The 17,600-nt window shown below is 37.6% G+C and overlaps 1 protein-coding gene across 1 annotated transcript in view; it reads left to right on the forward strand.

The window, feature by feature from the left end:
- Window positions 1–17,154, forward strand: part of LOC311432445 (histone deacetylase 9-like) — a gene marked incomplete at its 5' end in the record, with an annotated part of 142,587 nt that extends 125,433 nt beyond the window's left edge. The window contains 3 exons of the mRNA XM_084510894.1: window positions 9,556–9,640; window positions 14,904–15,057; window positions 15,921–17,154. Coding sequence (XP_084367020.1) covers window positions 9,556–9,640; window positions 14,904–15,057; window positions 15,921–16,086 — 405 coding nt within the window. The 3' untranslated portion in view covers window positions 16,087–17,154. The remainder of the gene's footprint in view (window positions 1–9,555; window positions 9,641–14,903; window positions 15,058–15,920) is intronic.
- Window positions 17,155–17,600: the final 446 nt, after the last annotated feature.

The following is a 17,600-nucleotide window of genomic DNA, read 5'->3' on the forward strand; positions in this document are numbered from 1 at the left end:
TAAATAACAGGCTTGACTAACTGGTAGACATGAGCATATCATTTATTAGGATCAGACCTTCCAGCCAGTTATCATGGGAAAAAAAAAAAGAAAAAAAAAAAAGAAAAAAGAAAAAAGAAAAAAAAAAAAAAAAAAAAGGGCTTTTTCAAGGTATCTGATAATCTTAAAGATTGGATATTGCAATGACTTTTTTTTTCAGTATTTTGACACTGCTTCTACTGGTGAGTAGAAGAAAAAAAATAAATCAGAGGTTCTTGAAATTGAAAAACATTAATAAAAAAGTGTCCAAGACTTCAAAAAAAAAAAAAAATCAGGTTAGAAATGAAGATTCATGTTGGTCTGTATGCAGTTTAAATGGAATGTCCAATTTTCCCATATCAAACACTGTATATATTATGAAAAAAGTTTTGAGAGTGGACTGACAGCCTAACTAAACATGAGTACATATTAGTTATGTAAACAAGAACTAGATAATCACTTGTCTGTGAAAATTGGTTCTGTTGTATAGAAAATATCTTTTCTCCTATAAATACAGTGAGAAGGAAGATAAGCTTGCTGAAGGTGCAGACAAAGTCATTTATGAAAGGACTGAAGTTTTTACCATAAACTGTGAATTTTGTGAGATCTTGTTATAAAGTTCAGTGTGTTACCATTTTTCCCCAGGGGAAATGGTAATAGCTAAATAATTTCACCAATCAAGTGTGTTAGTGCTAAATTGCAAGCTAGTCTGTTCATTCCCTTCCACTTAAGTCTTCATACCTATGAGAATAATGTGAAGTAAATGTATCCTCTGATGGAAATTGGATAGAAGGCTTTACTAAATGTTTTTTAACCTTTGCTTTTTATCTTTATGACCCATCAATAAAAAAAATGCTTATTGTTTATTACATTATACATAGAATGAATCTAGTGATAGCTTTCTCAACAGTATTCTCAGAAATATCCAGAAGTAGACATGTCCATATGAAAAAAAAAATAATCTTTCATCTGGGCTTTATCTTCTGTTACCTTTGACAAGACCCATAAGAAGTGTATTCCAGTCTTGTGATGTGTACTATTGAAACTGATGCTCAGTTCAGTGCTAGTCCTTTTATTTAGATGCTGAAATATGAAAACCTGGCTTGAAGCATTTGACAATCTTAGTGAATGCAGTGTTACCTTCCCAGTGAGTGTTTTCCAGGGCATTCGAAATACTCATTCGTATTCTGTTGTGAATTTCCCTGTGGCAGTATCTTACGATGTCAGGGGCTTTTTGTAGCTCTTCTAAACCCACTCTCTGAAATTTGCACCTTTATGGGACTAATGCTAATAATACAATGCTGATGATACGATGTATCTTACTCTGTAGATGCCTGGGTCCCTCTATCCAGTTATGACCATTTGGTGGTGCTACCCATTTATGCAAAATGCTTTGTTTTGTTTTAACACTATATCACACCCAACTACCATTTCTGCTGTTACTGACCAGCCATTATCTAATACTGACTGTGAGAAAAAGGAATGGGATAAGTGGACTGAAATTAGAAACTTTCTTCCGTTTTCTTTTAGAGTAAGCAGGGACTTGGAAATTAGATAATTTATGAATCTGTTTGCAAAATATAGCAAAGCAAATTTTAAGAGAGACAAAAATGTAGTAACAGATTGAAGACAAACATAAGCACACTGCCATTTATAATCCACTTATAAAAGAACATGATCATTAATAACTTGAAACATCTCATGCAATAAGCATTATTCTCATGTGCTCTTACTCACAGCTGCGTCCTCAGGGACATGCATTAAATGGTCTGGTGCAGCAGAATTTCAAAGAGAAAATACGCTGTGGCTGCTGAGAAGACAAAAATACTCCAGAGGGGATGTCATTACCAGTACTACCATAAGAAACTGATGTTTGCTTAAAAGAATAAGTAAAGGTGTTGCCGAGGAGCAGACATTAATGAGGAAGTCTGATACCGAGTTAGCAGTTAGAAGTCAGCACGTCTGTTGACGTATACAGATTTATGGCAATCTACACCACATGGCCTATAGCATGTACACTGCTTGATTTCAGCATACTATTCATGAACTTGCACAGCAAACTACAAGTGTATTCCTGCCAAAGGCAGGAAAAAAATGTTTTTCTTCTAATAACCAATTATTGTAATTTGAGGATGAATTCTTCCTTGAATGCAATTCTTTACAGGTGATTAATAGGATAATTATAACTTATTATCTGCCCTTCACTTTTACAAATAATGGTGTATTCTAGTTTTAAAATGTTGGCAAGATGAACTTCAGTTTTTAAACACTACATATGTAATTGAACTCAAATTGAAAAGGTTGGGAAAGTCCTCTGTAAGGTAATCTGCAGTTTGTCAAATGTATTTATTCATGTGCTGAGGATTAGAATTCATAAACATTTTGCAGTTTTTGAAAGCTTTTTTTTGTTGTTGTTGTTTCTGGCCAGGACTTGTCAATACAAGAATCTGTGGCTTCATATGTTCTATTACCAGCAGAATAACATACCAAAAATAATAATAATAATAATAATAATTGTAAGAATTGTTAAACTAGTAGCAACTTCTAGCTTTCATGCGAGCTTTGCATTAAGAAGGAAAACAGTTTGACACCCAAAATAGACATACTTTGTTCTTAGTTATATGTAGCCTATAGGTCAGAGATCTATTTAGCAAGATAACTTTTTACTCATCTCTTAACAAATGCAAGTGGAGTCACTACAAAAAGAATACACTATCAAGTTAATCTTCTTTAAATAATTTGAGCATGGCACAGGAAATTCCTGCATGCAGTTGTTGATTTTGAAGACTAACCAAAAAAACTATTAAAAAGTCTCTTTTTCTTGGAAGAGCTCAGAATTTAAATGAGCTTTCAGTCCCATCTATGTGTGGTGAATACTTCTGAACTTCTCTGCAGAAGTCCTTTTGAACAGCAATTTCAAAATTGAACAGAAAGCCACGTAGGATTATAACTGTTTTTTTTTTACTGATTGGAGGTACTTATATTGGTAATTGTTTATTTCTAAACCTCAATACTATTCCCTAAACATAGGCACCCAGTCCCTTTTCAGATGCTGTAGGGGTACCTAGGACATTTGCAAGGACTGGTTGAAGTAACATAGAATGTAGAGGAGACCCACACCTGTTCTCTGTGGTACCATAAGATCAGGCAGAACACCCCATAATATCTGAAATGGCTCCATTTAGTTTGGTTGTGTTTGGACAGCTCATTACCCACTTAAATAATGAGAAAAATAAAATAGAAAATATAGAGATAAATGCAAAGATAACTTTTATAAAGACAAATTTATTCATCAGAAATTATATATATATATTTAAATAAAGATCTGGAGATCTCAGGTTTGTGGTCCTTATATCCATGTACAAATTTCCATGTCTCATTGAGAAAAATCTGTTTGACCATTTGCAGAGCTAATTAGGAGCACTGTAGGTTATCTTCTTGGAAGGAAATCTTCCCAAGAGGTGGGAAGAGATTAAACAGCTGGATTCTTTTGAAATCCAAAATAAAAACATGGAAATTCTTCTGGAAGGTAAAACGCAGGGTAAGCATAAGTTGCTTTAAAATGTCCCTGAGATTTCTGAACACGATTTAAAAACTTCTCCATTAAATGAGCATCTGTCAAAACAAAGGACATGCTAGATTCAGATAATTAGAAAATAGACATTTCTTTTAAGCCTAAACTTATTCTGAGTTACAGTCTTGTGCTTAAAGTTCAGATCTCTTATTTATTAAGACAATCTTTAATCTTTAAACAGTTCTGCAGGTTTTCACAGATAGGTTATATAATTTCAAGTACTTATCTTTAAAGCATATATATACATATCAAGTAAGAAATCAATTAAATGTATTTGTATTTTATTCCAAGAAATATGTCAAAACGGGTTTCAATATTCAGATTTTCCCCCAGATCTATCCCTTTTCGTGACGTGTGGTAAGGCTGCTGCAAATGTGCAAAGATAGGTTGTTTTCTTTCCTCTACATTACTTTTGAAGAGGCACTACTGTGATTTGAAAAGCCCTCCGGGATAAGCTCTCCTTGAGTTCAGTATTCTGAATCCTGCAGCTTATTTCCAGCATAACTACATTAACTTTGGGGGTTCTTTGGCAGCTAGAGAGAATGAGGAAGGATTCCTCCAAGCACAAAGCTCTTCAGGTCAAAACGTAATGATTTAGTTCTTCCTTCATCTCATCCCATGTCAAGAAGCCAGGCGAGGCATTTCCATGGGACACAGAAGTCAGTCTAACATCCTGGGCCCTCTGATCTGTCTACAGGTTTGGGCAAAGACTCTTAAGCTCTACAGGGTACAGCGTTTTTTTTTCTGTGGTCTATAACAAGTGATAATTGGTCACAGATGGGGTCATATTCTCCTCTGCACAGAGGAAATGGTAAAGTGCAGTCCACAGTGTGCTCTGCCCAGCGGGACCCTGCAACAAAGGCACACAGGGGAGGCATGTCTGCTCTCATTGACTGTGGCGGCCAAGGCTGAATTTGGCCCCGAGTGCAAAAACATTTTTAAGTGACTAAATTTAACATCTTCTAGTAAATATTCTTCTGGCTTGAATTTCAGTCTGAAGCAGAATTGACAAAACATTGTGATTGGTTGACTCCCAAGCATGCTTAAAATCTTATACTGCACAATTTTCTTGCAGAGTGTGAAGTATGTGCTTCTTTCTTGCAATCTGTTGAGCTGGCATTTAGGAGGGGATGGTAATTTAAGTGGAAAGCTTGTACTCTGCAGCTTTCCTGCTGATGATGAAAAGTTGGCATTTTCCCCTTTGTGGAATTCAGTGTGAATCTGGGGCTGCTTGCCAGCTAGGCAACATGCTCTGCCAAGAGGGCCTGGACTGTGTTAAAAAGGGGTTATTTGCCAGAACAGGTAAGCATTTCTCTCTCCAAAATGGAAATATTCATGTAAGTGAATATGGCCTGAGATCAGTTTAAAATTGCATGGTAAACTTGGTCACAATCTTACATCCTTATTCTTAATCTAATTCTAACACTAGAAAATAATTAACACTGAGTCTAAGCCACCTGCCAACTGCTGCTTGCATAAGCATGGAGCTCAGAAATTGGCCCAAAAATAGAAAATTAGATGGGAAAGGAAAGTGGAGCAAGGTACATGCCAGAGGTCAGCATGGTGGCATCAAAGTCCACAAAAAGAGCAGTACTACTCAGGAAGCCATTTGGCTAGGGAGCAGAATATTCCTAGTTCAAATGTACATATTTCCAAGGCAAGGCATGCCTTAGTTTTCGGGAACAGGTAGTTGCTAATAACCCTTCAGGCTTCTGAACCTATTTCCTAGGGAAAACTGTCATTTATGTACAACACTGTAACAATGGATCACAAAAATACCTCCCTAAAGTGTTTTTATATAAAATCAGAAAGTGCAGAAACTTTGAGAAGATCACTAATATAAGAATGTAGAGGCCAAGAGGACCTGTGAGATATTTGAGCTTAGTCCTCTGTAATCATGGCAAGACTTAGAACAACAAAGCCCAATCTTTGTGCTGGTATGCTTCTTGCACAGTAAACATGGGAAAGGAAGGTTGTAGCACTTCCCTCTGCAGACTAGGCATCCCTGTGAATCTTGCTTGCCTTCTTCCCTTCCTCTGTGCCTGTCAGGACTCTCCATGCTCCTTACCACGCTGCAACAATCTTCCCTGAAGCTAATCTTCGTGCTTTAAAACATGACAGGGCTAAGACTATGCAGATGCAGCTAGATAGTCCCGCTCAGTACAGACTGCTGTAGTTTCAGATTCTCCCCACATTCCCAAGGATCGTTTCAGATCACCTCCTGGGTGAATGCAATTTCAATCTTTATTTCCATTTTCAAATATCTGTTGATATGCCTCTGGCAGACTTTGGTGACCCAAGTGATTTTTGCCCATTTAGATTGTTTTTCCTACTTTGAAAATGATTAGCAAATACAGTTTCTACTTTCATCTGCTGCTTTGGGCACAAAAGCCTGATTCAGCCATGTAAAAGCTTTGAAAATATGACCCTTTGTGTCTGGTCCAATCTGTCTCTCCAGTGGTTTGGTTATTTCTGCACTGACTTGAGCTGTTCTTCTCTGAAAGATTTCTTTCCTAACAATATATTTCCAGTGCTCTTTTCAGCTTCCATTCTGCTAGCCTCCAGATTTAATAGACTTCATGATCTGAATGCCAGTAAGTGTAGGAGGGAAGGTGATGGTGCCATATATGCCAGGTGTAGAGTAATTGCTTTTGTTCACTGTTGGGTCTAACTGTTGATATTTTCCAGGGTCACTGCTATGTCTGTACAGTTCTATCCAACCAGTGAATAGCTGCCAACAGAAATTGGACTTTCAAATGCAGACAGTCTCATTTCAAAGTGTATAGAAATAGCTGCCATAAGCCACTGGCTTTATTTCTACAGTGTTTTTGTAACAGTACTGCATTTGGACTGAACAGGATATATGATATAATAAACTTACTTCTGGAACCTGATGTTTCCCTGATATGGAAGAGGATCCAAGTCCTGTCCAGTTATCCTTAAGGTTAGGAGGCAGAATAGCTGTGGAGAAGAAGATGAGTTTTGAATATGACAGGAAAGTGTTGTGGAAAAAGAAGTTAAGCAAATGATCAAACAAAACTATTATACTCACATCACCTACAGATCTGTTAGTAGAGCTAATAGATAGGATAATGATTTTAATAATAATTGTTGGAAATTTGACCCTTTTTCATCTTGTCTTTAGTGATTCATCAGTGTATTCTGATTTCTGAAAACAGATTTGCCATTTCTAAATATTGGTCTGATATGTCCAGATACTCAAATGCATTCTACATGTTAAACAATTTACTTCTGTACTGATGAACAGAGGTGTAATTGATATATTAAGAAAAATCAAGACAATGTTTTGGATCCTGAAAGGATCTGTGAGGAAGGCAAAAAAAAAAAAATCTTTTTAATAGGAAATATCTTTTATCTATGTCTACATTGCTTGCTCCTAGCTTGCTATTTAGTACAAGAGAATTTAGTAAGAGAATTTAGTACAATTCTTTCTGCAGAAAGAATCTCAAGGTGCTCAAAGAGAAAAGCAAGACACAGCTTTGAAATCTTTCATTTTGGCCATTTTGGACCTCGTACTCCAGCACTGTTTGTACTTTTACAGCCTGGAACTATTATTTCCTTTCTAGGGAGCGAATTGATCATCAAGACCTTAGGAATTAGGAAATTGTCAAAATAGAACCCTAAGCTACTCTTTAATTCCTCTTCCGTGTTCCTATACCCAGTACAACCAAACAGAACTTCAAGACTTTTTCCTTTTCTGGGCCAAATGATAGATTGCTTTAAAAGAAGCTAGCAAGTGATAAAAGCAAGTGCTATTTACCTACATAACTCAATATATGGATTATAAGAAAACGGTCTTTATTCTAAAATCTGTGAAGCTTGAGCTGTTGGTGGACATTTTAATAAATGCTGAATTTAATAAATCCTGAAGCTTTACTTCAGGAACCTGCAAGTACTCAAATAGAGTAATCTATGGAGATCATGAAGTGTAAATGTTTCTGTAAATTTGATTTTTATTGTAATTGATCTCTTGGTTCTAATCCATGATACCTATTAGATAGCAACAATCTTCCTTTGCAGTCTGGCCGCCTAAGTAACTGAGTAGAGCTGGGACCAAGTCAGGTTCTACCAGCACTTCTCTGCGTACTTGCTCACTGTGCAGAATGGAGTGATTTATGCTATTTGAAAACAAAACATAACGCTATTGTTTCTAGCCACAAGGAAATCTTCCAGCTGCAATCCCATATGGGATTCTAAGGAAATAATGACATGAACAGGCCTATTCATTTTAGTACTGAGACACCAAAAGTCTGGTGATATTTGCTATGTCTTTATCACTGACAGACATTCACTGCTGATCATACTGGTAGGATCCAAGAAGTTCTGGGATTTGTAGCTGAGCTTACTTAAAATAGCACCACTAAGGGGATATCTACAATGCAGTTGCTTCTTACTTTGTGTGCTTGGATCAAAGCTGTTTTTATCTAGTTGGTGGGTAGCAATGCAGCAGTAGCAACGCCGAGGACAATATGTGATGGCTACCGAAGTATTTACTTCACAGGGGAAGCTGCTTGGGTGGGCTTCACGTGACCTAGTTTAAAGTAGGCCCAGGCATGCTTAATAAGGGAGATTTGTCTGCAGTACAGATGTCTCCTATCAATGATGGTTGAACTTCCTTAGCTTTAGAGAAGAGAAATTGATGTTGATATTACTCTTGTTCACCTTGACATGGTTGGCACTCCTGACTCTGCAGAAAGCACACCTCCACCACCAGCAGCCTGTGTGGGGAAGTGGTAAAGTTGGCTGGTCTCTAAACACAGTTTAAGGAAAACTTAGTTTGAAGATTTAGCACAAAAAGGGGCATTTAGCCCAAACTATGCTTTACCCTTTTTCTAGGAGAAAATATATGGATATAAACCACAAGTAGATAAATTTCAAAATACAGTTGTTTTTCACTTGGTTGTTATCCCCATGAATTGATAGGTTATAGTAATTTTGGATGATAATAGTAATTTCTGATGATAATAATAGTAAATACTATCATATGTTTATCTTTTGCAAATCTGAAATCCAAATTAGGACTAATCCATGTCCTATGAGCAGAAGAAAAGTACAGTATGTCCCCATGTACTGAAGTACCAGAGTAAAATGGAAAAATACTGTTACCTCCAGATCATAAATGGGGATTTAAAATGAGTGGGCAATTGTCACGGAAAATAAGTGTTAAAAAGGTGGCTATATCAAAAGTGTCCAGGGACACTTTTTAAAATATTTAGGTACCTAATTTTCCTCCATGGGAAGTGGTGAAGGTTGGCTCATATTCATTGCAGGGAATAAATAATTATGTGTAGTATCTCAACACATAGTTCTGCTAATTTATTATGATGCAGACCTGTGCAAAGAATACACAATTAAAACTGGCTAATTAAAATGCAGTTGGTTCTAAAAAAAAAACTTAGAGAACTTTTACTGCTGATCTGCATAAACATTTTTATATCCTACTTTGTTTGAAATTAATCCAGAGCTAGTAAAAACAGCTGTTTTATGTTTTTCTTCTAAAAATCTTAAAATGTGTAAGATGATTAGATGCAATAACACCAGAAAAATGAAGATAATAGAGTGCACACTTCAGTTCCAGTGTGGCTTCAGTAAGGTTTTATTTGGAGTACCCAGCTGCGTATACAGACGCAGTGGAATTTGGTTTGTGAGGAACCTACAAAAATTACACAAATAACTAGCATTTTTTTAATGAATAATACACAGACATGCACCTGCTTCAGAGACTCGATAGATTAGTCTTGCAGCCAATAGAAAAGCCCCTTGGAATTCAATTACATGGCTGAAAAACAGAAAACAAAATCATGGCTATACTTTCAGAACTCTAACCAGCAAAATGTTAGCAGTTCCTGGGCTGAGCTTTTCCTGAGGATTAGATTGTTTCAGTTTGTTTTACTTCCCTGTGTCTTATTGAAAATTTATATTATTCTATTCTATTCTTGCAGCTGGAGCCTCTCCCGGAAGATATTGTGCACCAAATCCCCAATAAGAATGCAATAGCTTCTTTAAAAAAGACCACTGAAATTCAAAGTATGTTCCTCAGTTTGGGTTGTTGGGTTTGGGGTATTTCTTTACTATTAATTAATGTCATAGAAATTAAACTGTGTTTCACAGAAAACAACAGGCAAGCTTTTTATGTATAAACCCAGATGCTGTGTCTAGTATGTGTATATGTATATATATACACACTTTTGTTTCTTTGCCATCTCTTTGTTTGTACTATGTATTTATCTCTGAAGAATTAAGCCACTTTAATTATTTAGAGCTTTCTGATGCTTGAATATTCCCAAATCTCTCCATTCCAGATTAGTTTAAATGAAATAGGTGTTTCTCAGTGAGGGATATGAATAGACAGGTAAATCAGAACTCTAAAAAATATTTCTTTCAATCTGTGTAGTCCTTTACAAGATACTCACTTTAAGGTGTAGAAGAATGTGAAATAAAATGTAAAAGCTCAAATTGGCACTGATCCCTGGAACAATGGTGACAAATATGTTGTGATTTTATCCTATTTCTAGTGCAGGCAATACTTTGCTTCATTTGTGTGCCTTGCTTCCAATCCTTTATTAACCAGATGCTTTGAGGCTTTTGCTCTGCCCTCACAGAAGATTTTTCACTTTGCCATCAGTTGCCTTAATACATCTAAGCAGACCTCCCTTCATTTCTCTAATCTTCTGCTCTGTGCCATTTTACCAAGGCAGCAGGAGCTTCCTGACTTCTACTGTTTGCTGGCTCCTTAACAAAAACAAATGGATAACAAATGTTTTTATTATGTTAGGCTAATCACAAATAATTGGGAGTCACCTCTATAAAATAAAAGCAGCTTTTAAAAGGGACATCATGCATTATCCACTGATAATGCAGTACTTTTCAATCTGACGTTAGAGATGATGAAAATTTATTGTAGATGTATAATTCATCCTTCATATCTAGTAGTTACCAGATATGTATGTTCTCTAAGTAAATCAGCTGTATATGATACATTTCAGTATGTTATTTTTAGTATATGTACATACATACATGTATACATATATACATACATGTATATGTACATACATTTGTACATACAGTGGTATGTCCTAGGGTAGCTTATGAGGTAGTGCCTTTCTTAAAGTTCTCCGTTAATGTGGGAGTCAGCAATGTAAGGAAATTTAAATTCTGTGCAAGATAGTATTGATTTACAAATGATAATAAGGACTAAAAGTTACACACAAGGAACCAGAGAGCTTAAAGACAGCAGGAAAGAATATCTAAATCTGTTTGGAATTTAATGTATGTGTTAAATGCAATACATGTTTAAATGTAATACAGGTACTTAATGAAAAATGAATCTGAAACAGACAAAAAATGGAGAGGAAAAAATAAATAATATTGGATCTAGAAAGGCATAGTGTTTTACTAGCAATGCTTACACATCAATGATGGCCATTTAGAGAGAAGGAAGAGACTTAGGAACAAGGGTATGTTGTGTGTCCCAAAACACAGTCCAGAGCTCAGCAGAATGGCTTAATTTTGCTTGTTCAGAGCAAACTTTGGTTTGAGCAGACCCAGTACAGTCATGGAAGTCCAACAAACTTCTGAAACCTATGCCAGGCTGCTGAGGATTCGGAGTTGTTTGTACATAATATTTTTGTTTGTCTGTTTGATTTTTGGTCTTATTTGTTTGTTTGTTTGTTTCCCAGCTATTACCTAAAAAGTTATGTATGCATCATTTTGTCTGGAGAGAGGCTGAGTATTAGAAAGGAATGTGTGTGGATGAAGGAAAGGAATATTGAGGAAGTTTAGTGAGTTTTATGCAGGATGCATAATTAGATGGAATTGAGAGAAGCAAGTGCATGTTGAATGTTACATAGTTATGCAGACTGAAAGTGGTGGAGGTGGAGGAACACCTACAAAGATGTTGAGAAAGCCTGCTTTTTCTAGATGACTGCATGTGTCTTGGGCCTATTTCTGTGAGCTAACATTGATAATGAATATTAGCAATATTTTAGACAAAAAAAAGTCCCTCCTTTGTGTTTTTATATATATATATATATATTTATATTGAAGATGCAATACTTAGACAATGAAAGGAAACTTTTTTTTTTTTTTGTAAGTGGAATGGAATTTGTATAAATGTTTTGTTTGTGACAGTGATCTAAAGCTCTTTTGGAAATGTAATACTTTTGGAAGTGGTAGTTCCCACACCCTTGTAACATGGTATTTCTAAATAATCCTGTTCATTAGCTTTAATACAACCCCCAAAACAAATTTTTCAAGCAAGTCATGGTACACCATATCCAAAGCTATTGGTGAAAGGCAATTACAAATGCTTGTAACCAGGACAGAATCATTCACTTTTATTATTTCCTGGTTACAAACAGTGCTCCCACAAATCTTTGAGGGGGACTTAAGCACATATTCATGCTGAAAGCCAAAGCATGTCTAGAAGACTGATTTGGTTTCACTGTTACTTCTTGCAAACAGTGATTGCTCTTCAAGTTTTGTATGAATGAAACCAGTGGCATGCTCCCTTCTTTTCCCTGTACTCCACAATGTTATCAATGAATATAACAGGACTGGTAGAAATCCACATCCCAGCATAGTACAGTGGAAACAGCATTTTAAAAGGTATGAGCAGTTTGAGGTAGATGTGTCTCCTTTAAGCTCATCTAATTGTCAATCCACAGCATACCTGGGGTTCCTAACAAAGCTCCTTTGCAGCTGTGATTGCCTCTCTGTTCCACAAGACTTTGCCTGCAAATCTTTTGGTTGAAAACATATTCAAGCACTGTGTGCTTTGTGCACACTATATATTTGTTGTTCTTTGTTAAGGAAAGCTTGCAAAGCTGTTCTGCTTACCACAGGTGTGCATAAGCTTTCTGATTTTAAAGAAAAATCTACTGGTGCTTTTTCACCAGCATCAGAAAGCCCTGCACAATGTACCTGCTACTACCTGGATGCTATTCCTAATTGGAACTGCTTTAAAATTTCCTCCCACAAACCACAAACAGCCTGCCATGTACTCCCCTTTTCCGAAACCCTCCACTGCAGCATAGGTGCTGCCACCTGCTTCCTAGCCAGACTCTGCTACCCCTCGCTATTGCTGAAATGCCTCTGTAACACAATTCGCAGTGCAGGGAAACATGAAAAATCACCGATCACTTGGGAGTGAAGGGCAGTTAAATGGGCACAGAGAGCCTGCTAATATGCTTGATTTGGCCCTGAGTTTTAGTGTTACAAGAAAGCCTGGATTCAGGGGGCAGCTGGTGTGTGAGCCTGTGTGTGAATGAACGAATGTGATGTAGCAATCCTCACTGATGCTGTTTTATTGTTGCTGCAGGAGAGCAGCACAGTGGTAGCTGGTTACTAATATTTTATTTTATGAATAAGAGCCCTTGAAAACTCCAGCAGTGAACATGGGTTCATTTCTTTTATAGGCAAGAGGGGGTATTATTCCCATGCCAACAGATTTGATTTTCTTGCACATCTGTTTCTGCAACAAAAACCCCACCCACTCTGTGAACATTTAGCTCATAAATTATAGGGTTTGAATTGGGTGTATATTGCAAAGACTGACTTTTGCACACATGATCTGTGAGAACATTGTGGAATGCCCATATAAATTTTTGTTTGTTTTTAGTGTATTTTTTAATGAATAGAGAATATGGTCTCTGAACACAGTAATAATAGAGAATATTTTTGTCTTGTTTTTATAAAATTTGCCAGGCTCCAATCACTGAGCCTACTGCTATGTACATAACTTTTTAGCTGTGTCTTTCATGCTTTTGGAGCAAAGCCAACCTTCTAACACTTAATCTCAACTTTGTAGGATACTTAATACACTTTACATTTTATCCCCAGAAGGTCCCTGTTATTTAAAGATTCTGCTAACTACTCAAACGTGCACACTATTAGAGTTCAAAGAAACACTCTGGCCATGCTCGCTGGTTGTTCTTGCAGATTGACTTGGGCTTTCATCTTGCAATGATATTTTTGAATAAAGACATTTTCAGGCTTTACTGACAGCTGCTTTCTCACTGGAGGGAAAAGTTCATCTTTGAAAAAGCCTGAAACAGTGCTGAGAGCCATGTTACCAGTGAGGGAGTTTTCAGCAGCCTTTGTGCAGCTCAGACAGCACCACCACTGACTGGTCTGGCCTCCCAGCTGTCAAAGCCTCCAGCTACCCTCCGGATAAGCACTTCTCCTCAACCTGCTGCCCAGCTGCCAAAATTCTCCTTTTAGCCCTTGGAAAAGTCCCCTACTTGATCCCCTGTCTTTCACAGCTGTTGAAACCCTCCGTCTAATTCCCAGATAAGTACCCTGACCCAACCTCTGCAGCAGCTGCTGGAAGCTTCTTGCTAAACACTGCATAAGCACTGGTCCAGAGCTCCCAGCCTTCCCAAAGCTCCTCATTTCCAGGTGTCATCCAACTGGCAATTAGTGAGTGCTTGGTGGATTACTGGGTTGTAAGAAATGCATATGTAAATTCTTACTTTTCACTGTGTCACCACTAATTGTCCTCCTTTTCTTAACAGCTCTGCAGTAGTGGGACATTTTTTATGTTGCCCATAAGTCACCTGCCACTACTGTTGGTGTGACTCGAGAAGCTCATTACTGTCTCTTCTGTTGCAGGCTGAAAGATGAGGATGCTCGTGTTTTAAATCCATTGCTGTGTTTTTGCACTGCAAACTAGAAAGCTCTATTCCTTATGATATCTGGCAACTTTCCAGCAACAGCCAGTTCATATATGAAAGTTTTAAAGAAATTATTGTTCTAGTATACGCCCTGAGGGTGGAGGAGAAAGAACATCCAGGACTAACAAACCTGATTGTTCTGGCAACATCACTTCAGTCCAAGCTGGCATTTCTGACTTTTTTTTCCATTTCAAGACAGTGCTGTGTGAGCATGTTGTAAAACAATGTTCATTTTCCTAGTCCTATTTATTGTGTATGCATCAGCTGTCTGCAATACCAGAGCTTCTAGGTGTTAACCCTGCCCTGAACTCCCTTTACCTTGTGAAGATAAAGCCAATAGCCTGTCTGACAGTATGAGTTCATTAGGCTGCATGTTACTCCGCCAGTTTATTACCTTCTGGGGAAGGGTGTGACACAGCCCTTGGAATGAAAGTGCTTTCCAACTTGGCATTTGTAGGTTCAGAAATATACTTCGCTGCAGTTTGAAATTTCAATTGTGCTGCTTACACTGCAGTGATTTAAAATTATAATCACCCCACGTTGAACTAAGTGATTACTATGCTTGAACCACCATGCTAGCTAAAATTCCCATAAATTATGATGTATGTTTTCCTTAGGCAAGTACTGGAAGTCAGTGGAGCCATATTCTGTGCCAGTGGATTGTGCTCTGGCTGAGTCTCAGAAACGAGAGAGGGAGGAGACAGAAACAGTATCTGCTATGGCCTCCCTTTCAGTGGATGTTGAACAGTGCTTTCCTCAGGAAGGCAGCAGGTAAGCATATGCAATTATTCCAGAGAGCAAGGCTTTTACTCTCCAGTCACACGAGATGCAGAAGACAGTTAGACTAAGACTTATTTCAAAATTGTCTGCTAATTGAGCTACCTGGAATTTGTCATTCCTGAATTTAAATTCTCCCTACTTGGCTGCTGGAAACAGAGGTATGCTATGCTAACATATTTTTGATGTGTGTAATTCTTTACTAAGTTTCATGAGTAGTAAAACAACCTTATTTTCTCCTCATGTCTAAAGCTCTCTACTATAGAAGAAGTGCACAGTTGGCATTACCTGTATGAAGATAAGAGACATGTTCAAGTGTAATCAACTGTATTCTTTTTAGTGGAAGCAATTCAAAACTGTTTTAGCTTTAACTTTCTAGGAAGGCATCTAACACATGGTCAGATAAATTTAATAAGGATGGACTTAAATCATTATTAAATGATATCAGATAGGCATTAAACATTACTTCCCTGGAAGCAATGGAACAGGGCCAGTATAAAACTTAAAGCAATACTGACCAGGATCAGGGCCAACATTTTCTGCCTACTGTGCTGAAGGTACCAGCTAAGAAAGGAAAGAGAATGATGTTTTTTCCAGCTTGTCAGCTGCTTTTCTAGGTTAATGAACATTGCTTTCATTTTCACAGCCTGAGAAAATGATACAGTAACTGCTGTTGGTTTTCTGCCAATTAAAGATGAAAAAAAAAAAAGGGGGGGGGGGGGCTACTGAAGACTATGTGGTCTACAAAACAGTACTTGTTCAAAGTGACACCAGGAATCAGAAGAGCCACTGCAGAAGTTCTTGGGGTTTCCTATTTACTCATCTGAAGGACAAACTTTTCTGTCCTTCTCCAACAGAGGAAGACCCAAAGTGCAGGGAACTGTTCAGTTTCCGTCATGCAGAGAAAACAAGGGAGGGAGGAGGAAAGGAGGAAAAACCCTTATAAGGAGACTCATCAGCTCCCTTCATGCTGTGGCTTGGAGATGCAAAACAACAGGAAGGAAAGGAGGGAGCTCTGGGTAGGCAGAACGATGGTGGGAATGGGGCCAAAAGGATCCATGGTCCTATGCCGTGACAGCAACTTGTTTGATTTGGTTCTGGACTCCTGCACAGGCTCTTTTATTCAGAACTGGTCCAATAAGCAGCTGAAAGCATCCAGGAGAATGGTATGGACACAGCTAAACGCTATAGCTGCATTTGGAAGTGAACGTCTTTCACAACCATGAGACCATCTGTCAATAAGTTAGCATATGGGCCTCAAAGAGACACACGAGGCAGAGCTAGCTAGTAAAGTTAGCAGTTTTTACATAATTACCTTTCTGACTGAAATTACGTTTTTTGTTTGTTATGGCTCTTTTTGGACTAATATTATTACAAACAAATCCATAAAAGCTTAGGGAAGGATCCACTGATGAATGTGAGACATATTTTAGATCTGTGAGTGTGTAAATCAGTGCTAGGCTAAGGAATAATGCAAAGTTTGTCATATAGATTTGTGACAGCCACAAGACACTTCTGTTAGCCAGGGACTGAAAGCTGGGGATCCTATTCATGTATGTATGCACAGCTCTGAAAGACATGGAATTTTAATTAAAGTGTTGGAACAAAAACAGTCAAACAAAGTAAAGTTTTAAATTGTATGAAAAAGGGTCTGGTTAATTTTGTATATTTTTATATTTCTCTGAATAACCAAGAACTGTATTTGTTATGAGCCTTTAGTCACTTAAAACTACAGCCATCAAGAGCAACCACTGATCTTACATGACTTGAACAAAATAACCCTTTGACTAATGCTGTACTTAATTATTGTATTTATTACCTACCCACTGATAACCTGTGACAGTTTCCACCCACTCTGAAAACAGCATTTCAGAGCAGAGCTGAGAGAAATGGAAAAAAAACGGATGTGCTGAAATGTACACAAGTGGAATTCATGTGGCTGCCAGATACATTACACTTCATCAGTCCTGGGCTCTTATGGGGGTGAAGCCATCATGATGAATTGTTCTGTGGAAAAAATGGCTTCGTTTGAAATATCTTTGTTGCTGCAGAAGTTTTTCAGTGGCACAAATAAATCCTTACTTGCATGTATCCCTGAATCTGTTTTCATATTTGTATAACTCTAAGTTACCCAAAGTTACCCAAAGCCAGAGAGCAACAGCACAACATAAGCATTATCTCACAGAGCCAAAAGTGACACCTAGGTTTTGTGAGGCTTCAGGATATCACCCTCTTGGCTTTCTTCCTGCTGAATGTAAAAAGGAATATGGGATCAAAAAGGGTCACCCTGACAGTCTGATTTCAAAGGCGCAGGCCACAGAGCTGCAGGGAGACCTGAGGGGACCTGGCTGCACTTTGAGCATGAATGAAACTCTAGCACAGGACTATAAATCCAGGGATTGATTTGACATTGCACACTACAGTTCCATGCCAGAATAACTTCATTCATTTAACAAAAGCATACTGTTCAGTTCATAGATACATACCAACACAAGCTGGAGTAACATAGTGATGTCAGAACTTTATTTTTCACATTT

Source organism: Aythya ferina (assembly GCF_964211825.1).
Source record: "Aythya ferina genome assembly, chromosome: 2".
Classification (NCBI taxonomy): Eukaryota; Metazoa; Chordata; class Aves; order Anseriformes; family Anatidae; genus Aythya; species Aythya ferina.